This window comes from Oryza sativa, chromosome 5, assembly GCF_034140825.1.
Source record: "Oryza sativa Japonica Group chromosome 5, ASM3414082v1".
Lineage (NCBI taxonomy): Eukaryota > Viridiplantae > Streptophyta > Magnoliopsida > Poales > Poaceae > Oryza > Oryza sativa.
The window spans coordinates 21,900,844-21,914,040 of record NC_089039.1 but is presented as its reverse complement, the minus strand read 5'-3'; the positions used below and the strand labels follow the sequence as shown (position 1 = coordinate 21,914,040).

Here is a 13,197-nt window from a genome sequence, read left to right as displayed (position 1 = left end):
TTAGTCTTGTCCCTCACCGAACCTAGCAACTTAGGTTAGTTTTGTTTAGGTGTCATTTAATTTTAAATCGCCTATTCACCCCCCCTCTAGTTGACATCTCGATCCTACAAGCGGGCAGGCGGACGGCGGGCGGGCGGCGTCGGCGCGGCCGCGCGTGGGAAGGGAGCGGCGGGCATGCGGGAGGCGGACGGCGGCGGCGCAGCCGCGTGCGGGGAGGTGGGTGGCGGGCGGCGTGGCCGCGCGTGGGGAGGTGGGCTGCGGGCGGCGGGCGGCGGCGGCGGGTGGCGACCAGCTCGTTTGGTTTTTTTTTTAATTTGTGATTCACTGGATGTATATTTTTTTAGAATTTGTGATTCATTGCATTGCATGGATTTGAGATGTATAATCTTGTATAATCTGTGATGTATTTAATTTGTATGTAATTTTTTTAGGATTTGTGATGTATTTGATCTGTGTGTATAAGTAACTTAAGATTTAGGATGTTGATTTGGGGATGTACATCCCACTCGATTTGGGAGAAAATATAGGGATTAACTCTAGCCATTAGCAAATCAACAATGAAAAAAAAAGAAAAGGGACCTCGAGGGACTGCCGCTACCCCTCTTTAGTCCCGGTTGGTAACACCAACCGGGACTAAAGATTCCCCTCTCTACTCCCGGTTGGTGTTACTAACTGGGACTAAAGATCGATCTTTAGTCCCGGTTATTTGAACCGGGACTAAAGATAGTGATCGTTAGTCCCAGATTTGTAGTCCCGGTTAGAAAACCAGGACTACAAAGGGTTCTAAACTAGGAGTAAAGAGCATTTCTCCACCAGTGATATATTAAGTGATCATATCCACATTCACACATCTATTCACATATATATGCCATTCACATCCATTCAGTGATCACAAAACCGCCGACACGCATCAAAACATGCAAAATCGAGTTATAAATTAGAACAAATTTATATGTAATTAGCATTGCAGTTATATATAGAAACATCAGACCGAATTGCATTACATATAATATATACATAAATGTTCAACCATTGAAAAATCACATGTCTTTGACAAGCATTGCAAAATGTTCAACCATTTAGAGACGAGCTAGCTACGATTGTAATCTAAAGGTTCCATTAGTGTTAACAACCAAATTTGGTAGCATCTGTGTCAGGAAAGAAGATTGGATCGAAGTAAAGTTGGAGGCGGAGATCGAGTTCGGAAACAGAGCAGGAATCGGCTGGAGTCCAGATCGGCTACGATTAGGATCGGCTGGGTCTGAATCGGGCTGAATAAGCCGATACGGCCGATTCCGACAATACGAATCGTACGCGACATTGGGTTCAAGTTAATGTATTTCAAGATGATTGCCACGCACGGATAGAGTCCTGGGAAGGCAATTGTATCTATTAATTAGAATATTTTATGTAAATTCCTTATAGATAAATATGGGCAAAAGTCTGCCGCAAAGACTTATGGTATCTTAGAGTTTGTTAGAGATAATAGTCGTGTCCGGTATGGGCATATCTTGTAATTCTCGGGTATAAATAGACCCCGGGCCTTATGTAATTAACAACACACGTTCAATACAATCTCGGCGCACCGCCACCCTTTTGCTTTAATTTTGTTTCGACGAGTTCTTGCTTTCGGGTTGAGCTGCATCGATTTCGATCTTCAACAAGAGGTAAAATTCGTTATGACGGATTGTGTTCTTAGGATTAGTGCTTCCATCTTTATGATACTCTAATCTTATTTATATAATTCGTCGAGTTATCATATATCTTACATAATCTCTAGCAATATTGCCACCTAATCTACTACCGGCTAATATCTGTACGCAGATGGCAGCCGATTAGGTTAGATCTTGATGTTGATCTAGATTATATGAGATATCTACCATTCTATGAAACTTCTAGCGGCTTGATTGTCTAGATATCGTTCTTCTTTTTATACTTAATGCTGTATCAGTTGAGTTTGACCTATTAAGTCGTGCTTAGAATATCGATCTATAGCCTGCCTTCTAGTTGCCGATTAGAATAGCATCGGAGTTTCTGCCGATCTTATCTGATTTAATTATATTTGTTCTATATGCTTCAATGATATGTTAAATCTACCCTTTATGTCAAGATATTGCTGTGTCTAAGGATATTAGGCTTTTGCTCAATATATTATACTTGCTTTAATATCTTGATATAGAGTAGTATCGGAGTATTTGCCGATACATGCTAGATCTATCTGATCGACTATGCTATAAACATATATAGTCTTGTTATTGACATATATTTCGATCTAAGTGATTTATACTGTCTCGACATGGTGACCGATCTATCCCAATCACTTGATTTAAGTATACATTGATATAAGGAGTATATATCGTTAATATCTACAGCCGATCGAGTAGATTTAGTTCTTCTTTACTTATTCATGACTGCCGATCGATGCACAGATGACATCGGCTTAAAGATAAATGATATGTCATCGGCATCTAGCCGATCGGCTATCATTTATAGATTTAACCACGGTTTCTTTGCTTCTATTTCTTGTTGATTATAGGATCAAATCAACTGGCACGCTAACACATCCGAAGGCGAGCTTTGGACCTGCACTGGAGTTAAGCAGATCTCCCAGGCCACGTGTTTTCTGTCAACAATTGGTTGCTAATATTTCATCTAGTATGAAATGTGCTAACTCCTCTATAATGACATCGAAATTTTGTTGCGGAATGGTGGAAAGTTTTTTCTACATGTGAGGCACCAAGTTAGTGTATAAATAGTGTATAAGTATATACTTCGAAGTACTTAGCATATATGGGCATGTACAAAATTCACACAGTTGAAGCACAAACCTCAAGGTTGAGTAATGTCACCTTTTCCGCAAAGGTCCTCATGTTATGGCACACGTGGAACTCACACTGGTTGCAACCTTGTTGATGTACTGGGAAGTCTATTTTGTGACCGAGTTTGGATTTTTCTTCCTTATGCCTTCCGCCTTTGTGCACATATGGGCCCCACGTGTTGTTTAATGCAGCTTCGATCCTCGACCAATCGTATAACTTCATATCAATTCTGGAGTTAAGGTAGTACACCATACTCCACTTCGCCCTTCGGCACTAAGATTACAAAGAAAATCTTTATCGGGCCTAAACATAAACCCATCACCGATAGGTCTCATCGGTAACGGGCTCGAAACACATGCAAATGGTAATGTCTGTACGAGTATATCTTTTGTCGGTATTTATTTTAGCCTGTTAGAGATGATGACATTGTTACGGTCCGCTAGCCCCCAGCATGAGAAAGGCCATTACAAATAAGCAATTCTGTACTAGTGCCTACAGTATATGTTGCTAGTTACATTGTTACATTATATTTATATTGTGGTTATATTCATGTGATTTCAATGAAAAATCTGTCGGGTGATACATATATAGGTAGTTCCAAAGGAAAACTACAACAAAGACAACTTTTTTTTTGGAACAACAAACACAGCTAGCCATTCATCCTTGACAAAAGAACCTAAGCAAAAGATCTGAAACAAGTACTATCCCAAAGCCTTCCAACAACCCGTTGCCCTTCTTCCCATTTCTCTTGTGACATCACACAAGGGATCCATCCTTTCTCCACGCACCAAGTAAAAGAAATGTTCAACTTCGGAAGGAATTTGCTCTTCCAAATCTTCATCATCTCATTATCTATAATATCTGGCCTTATTTGTGTCTCTTGGTTTTAAAAATTCAACAATTTAGACCTAAGCTAGCTTCGATTATTATCTCGTGGTAAGTAGGCAAAATGATGCATGATATGCATCATGTTTTATCAGCTGTATATATTCTGCACTATTGCTATTATATTAGTGTGTCTGGTAAAGGGTCTAATATTGTAGCCTACAAAATTTAAGAGCTCGATTTAAACTGAGGTAGACATAATTTCTATTCATTTTTAACTAAAATTATATGAGACCTAGGTAGGGTGAAATAATATATGTCTTTGATCCATTACCATCCCTATATATGTGTGTCAGTGCGAGTAGCTCCATCACCACAAGCCATTAACTATGTTTTAGATAATGGAAATATTTCCATTATTTATTTGTATCGTGAAAATATCTAAATCCTACTAGATTGAACAGTTATATTATTTTTATTTAAAAGGAGACTTTAACTAGCTTAAATTCTCGCGAAAAAAAGTCCCCCAGAGTTCTCTTCCTCTCAGGTCCCTCTTCCTTCTTGTCTCCGGCGACTCGCCGCTGGTGAGGGGTCGGACCCCTAGTCTCCACTAGTAGATGTAGATTCGTCGGGTTCTCCCATTTCCCGGGCTAGTCCTGTTTTTCTTCCTTTTGTGAAGAGCAAGAGTTCAGCCGGTGATCGGTGCTCTCGTCTACGCTACTCCGGCCATGGAGGACCTCGACGATGTCTTCTCCAACGTGTGTCTCCGGCTTGGTGCTTGTGTGGTTCATTCCCGTCGTCTACAACTGGAAGGGAGGCAAGTTTTCTCTCCAACTTGAATAGGTTGCGTCGGCCATTTGTTGCTTCTCCGGTGACCTCTCCACTTCAGCGTTGACCTTCTTCCTCGTCAGCGTCAACGGCTTCAACAGGTGCGGCTGAAAACTTCACTTTTAGCTTTGGTTGGCTCAACCTCCATCTCGTGGAGGCCCCATTTGGGTCCGCACATCCAAGGCTTCATCTCCTGCAGTTTATCACAGTTTCTCTGTGCTCGTCGTCGTCACTCCCGCCGATCTGGTCATTAATGTCGTGGAACTGATGTACTGAAGGACTCGATTGCTTTTTTTTTCAAATCTTTGAAAGTCCTTATGTGCAAAGATGTTGCTCAATGTGTAATTTGCCCACCTTGTAGGGGCCTCAATGTAAAACTGGCTGACCTTTCAGCTCTCCTAATAAATGTTATCTTAACCTTAACTAGCTAGTTAATGGCTTATGGTGACGTGTGCTTCCAACTATAAGTCATTGACTAGCTAGTTAAGGTCTCCTTTAAACAAAAAGAATATAGATTTTATAAAGTTATTGTAAAAACTTTTAGATCCACATGAGATAGAACAATATATATACATGCTATCATCAAGAGACAAATGTTTATTGGGCATTCTATTCTACGGATGCATCCAAAAGAACACATTTATCCGATGCACACGCCTGTCCTAGTATGATGTTCTACTTCAGATAGCACATAGCCGATATGTTTTACCGCAAACAATAGAATATTTTGGTTTAAAAGACATGGGTTCTGACGTTGAAATCACAACACGAGAAAGTGAGATAGGCAATGATATCATGGGTCGTAGACGTCAGATAAAATATAAAATTCGTTATCTGGAAACAAAGAGAACTCTTGCAGATCTATTGCAAGATTCTTCCTTTCTGAAAGCTGACAAGAGAGATCTTTAAATATATATATATTGAGCTCATCATTTTGATGAACCGTGCGAGCCGACCGGCCAGCTGCTCGACTCAACTTTCTTTCTTTCTAAAAAAAAATATTGACTTGATGGAGATTGCTGCTCTGTTTTGCATGAATCGTCAAATGGATATTCTCTACATTGTTCGATCAAGCTTAGGGCAAGTACTGTAATGCTAATGCTAGATGTGTCCCGTCTAAACATACCACATAAGATTAGATGATGAGGTGTAAAAAATAAGTAAGGAAAGGAGAAGGTGTAAAAAATAAGTAAGGAAAGGAGAAGGTGGGACATCCCAACCTCCACACAAACCCCAAGAAGAAGGAGATAAAAAAAATAGTGGATTGGACAAACAAATAAAATAAAATCATTTGGGTTAGTATGCTAGAGATAGTATATATAGATGTGATATATTGTATATATATCAGCTCTTATTTTACATGGATAAAATTAGATGTGGCAACCACCCCAACTATAAAACTTGCCCTTATCTATACTGCTCTATCCGAACTTATCACCTACCTTGGCCTCCAGGAATACCTATAGCATAGCAACTAACACCAACTCCATATCTGGGTTTCAAATTACAACGATAACGGTATCGTGGTTATTAGTATCTACCGAGCCGGTTCGCACAATAAACCGAGGTTAAAAAACTAAACTAAAACTTATTTTTTAAAAAAATATTGCGTGAATTTCACCGGTTTCCGTCAATGATTGAGCAATTAGTCTTATTTGTAACCATGCTCTATAGAATGCTCCGTCCATTCTAAATTATAACAATGTAGTATTAGATTGGATATATCATAGTGTACTACAAATCTAACCATGGGCTCATTGACTTGACTAGTTGCTATATCTTAGTCTAATTCGATACTAAATTGATATGTTTTGGGACAAAAGGAGTAGATGCAAAAGGAAAACGTAGAAACTAGCTGGAGTATGATGAGCACTAAGGTAGTAATTAATCGCATGAGACGTGTTTAATATAGTGTTTTTCTTATCAAATAATTCTCAAAAAGCAGCCACTTTTCAACATGTTTTGAGCATAAATGGATAGAGCAGCTGAACCTGCATCCAACTGATGCATACGAATGTGGTACCGAACACATGGCGATTGACGCATACCCCTTCTCCGTTTCCTTTTCCTTTTCTTTTCCTGTTTTCCGTTCTCTTGGTTGCTTTCCGTGCTAAAGAAACGTGCTCCCCACCGCACCAATATGAAGAAGACGAAGCTGCCATAAAGAATTGGAGCACATGCATGGACATCGCATAGCATGTATAGTTGGCAAGCGATCGAGAGAATGCACTTGAACAAGGTGTACTTGAAAGGTAGTGGGGATCCAACAGTGGCAATCCAACCGAGACCCTCGAGCATGTGCATTGTTCCCTTTCCTGAGTGTCATCTAGTTCTGATGGATGAAAACGGTGGAAAATAATATCAAATCCATAGAAACGGTTCTCCATTGGTCGGGATATTTTCATATTTACCAATTTAATTATTTAGTGACAACTTTAATACGATGATAACAAAAATTACAAAAATCAAAATTTATATATGGTTAGAATCATGAAACGACTTGGTGGACACATGCTAACAGAAATTTTCGGCCTACAACTTCAAACAATCCATCTTCACTAAAAACTTTTTGGAGTTATTTCCGTTCTAATATCAATTGGAAATTTACATGTTTTGACTTTTAAACGGGTCCTTCATTTTTGCAAACTGTTTGGTCAAAACACGACCAACGACATCTTATGACCAAGGGACCAATCATTAAAAAAATTTACCATGTGTCTCGCTCCTTTTTTAACGAACCAGTATTAAAAGTACCGATTTCATTTAATATAGAAGAAAGAAAAGTTATTTGCACAGATCTAAAAAAGATATAAAAAAGGGAAAAACTACGAGAGTAGCTGTGGTGCTGAGGTTTACGTACGTTTTGGCATCTTCGTTGATTTTTGCTCCAAGTCCCCATTTCCTCATGAGGAATTAATTCTTCTATTTATGACGGACAACTTCTTGTGTTGGAAGACTCTTTAATTCCTTTTCTTCCGGACCTCCCATAGCGTTAGAAGGATGAGGGTACGGACTCCCTTCTAATTCTAATGTGTTAAGATGGTTTACCGCTACTGAAATTTCAAGCCATTGGATGTCTTGTGCACCCCTATGGCCCTATAGCTGTATGTGGATCCACCCCGAGTGACCATCCCGTTCTCGTTAAAGCCTGCCTGGTTCAACAATACTATTTTGAATTTAGAAATTGAATTTTACTCCCTACGTTTCACAATATTTGGCATTTTTGACTTAGAGTTGTTTTACTTTGACCACTAATAAGTTATAAATAAATCCATAGGTACTTAAAAGATATAGCATACAAGTAAAGTAGTACGTTGCATGGTAAATGCAAACATACAAATTCCGTCTATTATAATCAAATGATTTAGAAGTTATTAAGTGGTCACTGGTCTGACTAAATTGCCAAATATTATGGATGGGTGGTTATGATTAATTAACTTGGCTCTCTTTTCATGATTGATAAGAGGACATGCAAAAAATCTACTCCCTCCGGGTTATTTTTAATTGGTGTTGGGATTAATAGCTTGTGGACGCAAAATATTGACGTTTTAGCTTTCCAGGGTAATAGCTTTCCAAAAGTACCCTGTACTCCCTCCGTACTCGTAAAGAAAGTTGATTTGGACAGCGACACGGTCTCCAAAACACAACTTTGACTTCTTGTTTCTATAAAAAATATTTATTGAAAAGTGATATATGTATACTTTTATGAAAGTATTTTTCAAGACGAATCTATTCATATATTTTTTTATATTTTCAAACTCAACGATTTGAAAGTTATTCATGATTTATATTTTTAAGGTTTGACTTAAACATTTTTTTAAATGACTTCATTTACGAGTACGGAGGGAGTATGCATGCAAATACAGTGTATAGATGTGTTGCTTCGTCTCCCTAACATTGGTATTAATATGGGTAAAAATAGAATATGGGTCCTAATTAATTATTCATTGGTATTTAAAACGTTATTCGAAACATCAATTAAAAGAGAACCAGAGGAGTATCTAACATTAATATTACGAACAAACTTTCAAATTTAAATGCTTTGAATTATGGTACGCTGCTGAAATGTCCATTGAATGTTGGGTGTGTTTGAGAAAAAAAAGAATAAGAAGATTGGGAATATACGCAAAATGAGGTGAGCCATTAACGTATCATTAATTAATTATTAATTATTTCTAACTTAAAAAACGAATTAATATGTTTTTTTAAAGAAACGTGCACGTTGAAAACGAATTAGTTTTTTGGCTCAAAAAACGAATTAGTCTGGTGCTGCTGCCGAACGCAGCTACACTGTCATGTCCTGGAAAGAGTTGCCATATGGAGCAGTCCTTACAACTAGTCTAACGACATTCTTTGATCTGATCACTCGTCAGTCTGACGAGCACATTCTACTACCTCTATCCCAAAATAAAGTGCAGCCATGAGTTTCTGCGCCCAACTTTGATCGTCCGTCTTATTTGAAATTTTTTTATAATTAGTATTTTTTGTTGCTATAAGATGATGAAACACGAATAATACTTTACTCGTGACTTATATTTTTAATTATTTTTAAAAAAATTTTAAATAAGACGAATGGTCAAAGTTGGGCGCGAAAAACCATGGCTGCACTTATTTTGGGACGGAGAGAGTACGTTTCAAAATCGTGTGCTTATGTATGGAAAAGAGTCATCTTCAGATAAATTCCCCTTGATTATCCTATTGACACTGACAGCCGAAAATGAAAACCTTTTGCTTGCAATCATAAATCACCATTGCACCTCCTCGTCACTTCATCAGTCATCACTTATCCATGTAGCCTAGTGGTTGTATTGACCTGATTAGTACCCCGATATCCTGAGTTCAAATCTTCGTAGGAGCGAATTTCAAATTGGTTTGTTTGCAGATCTCCATAGGAGCGAATTTTAGATTAATTGGGTTGTTTGCGGGGCTAAGTTCCTTGGGTTAGGTTGTTTGTGGGGCTAAGTTCCTATTTCAATGTCCGTATATATCCAGTTGGATGTAGAGGCCGGGTAAAAAATATCCTTCTCAAAAAAACACTTATCCATGTAGTAATAGTTATTTTTTTATGGAGATCTTATTTTTTTATGGATATCAAAACACTTTGCAATTTTCTAATTCTATGGCCGACCATCTTGCAATAATTGATGTTGTCCGTATGAAAAGAGGGCCACACGGAAGAACATCTAGGTGTGTATTCTGTAACATTGAGAATCTGCCAAAGAAATTCTCAAGAATGGCATCAGAAGTACGAATCGTGCTTTCAAGTTTGAAATAACAATATATACGCCGGGCCGAAATGATTATATACTCACACATGCAGAGAGACTTTAGTTACGCTCCTCCTTTATTCGGTGGTCGAAAAGAATAGTACGAGTTGTGTATAGGACTTTGATTGTCAGGTTTTAATTTCTCCTAGGTACATTTACTCACAGCCCAGTACATGGCTTAATAGGAATTTTTAAACATTCGCAGATATATATACATGATTTTATATAGAGGAATTTTATAATTCTTAAGAAAGTATTTTGAGACATCTAAATTTTAGTGTAAAATTTATGGTACACCAAATTTTTACACTAGAAAATATATTACCTCTAGATACTTTATAAAAATGGTAAAATTACCCTTTTATATATGGAGCATATGTATGAAAGAGACGTACTCATGTAGTGTATGTATGTTTAGACTGTAGTGACTACTATTTGTGTTCTTGTACATCTTCTGTGTAATCGGAAAAATCTTTAATTATGGTCTACAGAGAAATCTTGAGTGGAGGATAAGAACCCAGCGCACTTGCCAAATTGAGTGGTGACTGTTGACTCAAGTGACACAGTAGATCAGTGCAGCTTTCCATGTGCAATGCTGACATAGACTAATGTTTCCCGTTTCAAAAAAAGAAGAGGAAAAAAAATTAAAATGAATAAGGGCATCGATCGCGCGTGGCGACGCGACGTATTTGATTGAGCTAACTTGGCGCGCAGTGCGCTCGCCGGCGCACTCTGACCGGCACGCCCCCGGCGAACGTGGCGGTGAGGCCAGGCGCGAACTTGGGCCGGCGCGAGCTCCGGTCGACCGCCTCCACGTCGAAGCTAAGGACGACGGCGACGATGACGGCCTTCATCTCCATGATGGCGAGATCCTTGCCTACGCAGACGCGCACCCCGCCCTGGAAGACCGGGTACCTGTACGGGCTCTCCGGCACGAACCGGCCGCCGCTGAGCCACCGCTCCGGTCTGAACACGGCGCAGTCGGGGCCCCAGAGGGACTCCATCCGGCCCATGGCGTACGCGTGGTAGGTCACACGTGTGCCCTTTGCCACGAACGTGCCGTCCGGGAGCGTGTCGTCGCCGGCGGCGAACTTGGAGTCGAACTGCACCGGCGGGAACAGCCGCATGCTCTCGTACAGCGCCGCGTGCACGTAGTGCATGTCCTTGAGCTTGTCGAAATCGAAGGAGGCGGCCGTGGGGTCCCTGCCTCCGGCGACGCGGAAGACCTCGTCCCGGATTGCGGCAGCCACCTCGGGATGGTCGGAGAGGAGCAAGAAGAACGCGGTTAGACCTGAGGCGACAGTGTCGCGGCCGGCGAGCATGAAGCTCACGACGATGTCGCGGAGGTACTTGTCGTCGTTGATGGAGCCCATGAATCGCGACAGGAGGTCGTCACAGGAGGCGGCGGAGCCGAGCTTGCGGCGTTGCCGGATGACCTCGGCGGCAAGCGCGTCAACGAGACGGATCGCGTCGCGGAGCTCCCGCTCCTCCCCGATGTTGCGTAGCCGCTTCAACTTCCAGACGACATGCATGGGCACCGTCGCTCGCCGGGCCGAGAGCATCGACGCCGTGTCGAACGCGTCCGCGAACGCCGATATCGGCAGCGAAAGCTCGAGGCAGCCGGGGTCGAGGCCGAAGGAGATCTTGCATATGCAGTCGAACGCGAAGCGGCGGAAGACGTCCTGGAGATCCAGCAGCCTCTCGCTCCCGTAGCTGGAGGCAGAGCGAAGCAGAGGGATGAGGCGGCACCGCAGTTCCGAGGCCACGACGTTCGCCGCGAAGGCTCGTATCGCCGGCGAGGCGAGCTCAGCCGCGGCGAGCTTGCGCTGGAAGAGCCAGCCGTCGCCGTCGACGTTGAATATGCCGCGGCCGAGGAAGTCGGCGAGGATGGCCGAGAAGGGGGCACCCTTGGGGTAGTTGTCGAAGCGGCAGCGCAGCATGTGGTCGACGGTGGCCGGGTTGGCGGTGAGCACGTTCCCGAGCACGTGCACGTGCACGGTTCGCCCCGGCGCGCGGCGCAGCAGGTGCGCGTACCAGTCGCAGAGGTTGTCGAACTCGCGCGCCCACGACGCGGTCACGTACGCCTCGCACACCGGGCACGCGCACCACCACGGCGGCCGCAGCCGCTGCAAAGCCAGCAGCAGCGCGAGGGCCACCGTGCACGCGGCCGAGACGAAGAAGACGGCGGCAACCTGCGCCTGCAAGGAGCTCGCTAGGGCGTGAACCGCGATGTGCAACGTGGTGGCGTCCGCGCCCATGACGAAGAACAAACAACACGGATTTTCTCTCTCGATCCTTTTTTTTTTTTTTTTTGCGCGCGCGCGTGCGCCGGCCTGATCCCTCCCTGAGGGGGTGTGTGCGTGTGTGTGAAACAGAGTTGTGCCGTTCTCAGCGCACACCGTTTTTATATCGAACGTTTCACTGTTAAGAAAATGTACGTAGAGGGCCCGGGATATGAACCCCTGTTTTATGGTTAGTTTTGACATCTCGTCCGCTTTAGCCTTTATTATGCAAGCTGGTAACGGTGCAGTCGTCACTCAGACTAAAACAATTTATCAGCTAAGAAAAAGAATAAAACAATTTATTGGTTAATAGCTCTAAATTCAAAATTAGTAAATGAAACAAAAAAAATTATGTCGAATGTAGCCTAAAACATATTCTTTTCCTAATTTATTATTTCAATTATCTAGAAGTTGCACTTGTCATGTGGACTCATAATTTGAGTTTTTCTAAATAATGTCATAATTTTAGAAATAATTATATTTTTTTCTGAATTTGGAGTCTTAAGTATGTTATTATCATAATTTTAATAATTCTGATATACAAATTAGTAATTATCGAATTGCACTCATAATAAGTCTTAATTTATATTAAATTTTAGTTTAATAAGTTTGGAAACAAATTAATTATTATTATTATGTACGTGACATGGACTCCTATTTTGGGCTCTGATTGAAATTTAGTGGATTATGATCATCATATTTGGTGAAGAAGCTTTTGGATATTTCGATGTTAATTTGGTATGAAAATATAATGTTTATAAAAATATAAAACAACTAAAATAGACTATCTAAAAATAATTTGAAATGTGAAGAAATTACAAGTTATAACTTTCTTATTTCCAAATCAACATAAAAGATAAGGACAGTGTAGCACAACATTACAATCACAAACTTAATCTTAATCTAAACTATTGGTCCCAAGTAGACGAATAACTAGATTTATTCACAGTTCATATGATATTTTTATTTTTCCTTATATTGCTCAGTTAGCATACCTATATTTTTATCTCTCGGTTGTTGTCTTTAAGCTGCCCCTTTACAGGGTTAGGAAATAGGTTGCAGGTCTAATCTACTTGAAAACCAAGGTTTAGCAAGGACTGATTTAATATAATTAAAGCTACTTAGGACTCCTTTGGAGTGTGATAATTTCACGTGGAAGCTCTACAAATTCCTCTA

The 13,197-nt window shown here is 41.0% G+C and overlaps 1 protein-coding gene across 1 annotated transcript; it reads right to left on the bottom strand.

Moving 5' to 3' along the window:
* Window positions 1–10,198: 10,198 nt before the first annotated feature.
* LOC4338937 (cytochrome P450 94C1) lies at window positions 10,199–12,118 on the bottom strand. Its single transcript, XM_015782270.3, has one exon. It carries the CDS (start codon window positions 11,995–11,997, stop codon window positions 10,438–10,440), a length of 1,560 nt encoding a protein of 519 aa, XP_015637756.1. The 5' UTR covers window positions 11,998–12,118; the 3' UTR covers window positions 10,199–10,437.
* Between the last annotated feature and the right edge of the window lie 1,079 nt (window positions 12,119–13,197).

What these genes read in the sequence shown, in the direction of transcription:
- LOC4338937 (XM_015782270.3), bottom strand. Translation starts at nt 11,997, where the DNA reads ATGGGCGCGGACGCCACCACGTTGCACATCGCGGTTCACGCCCTAGCG.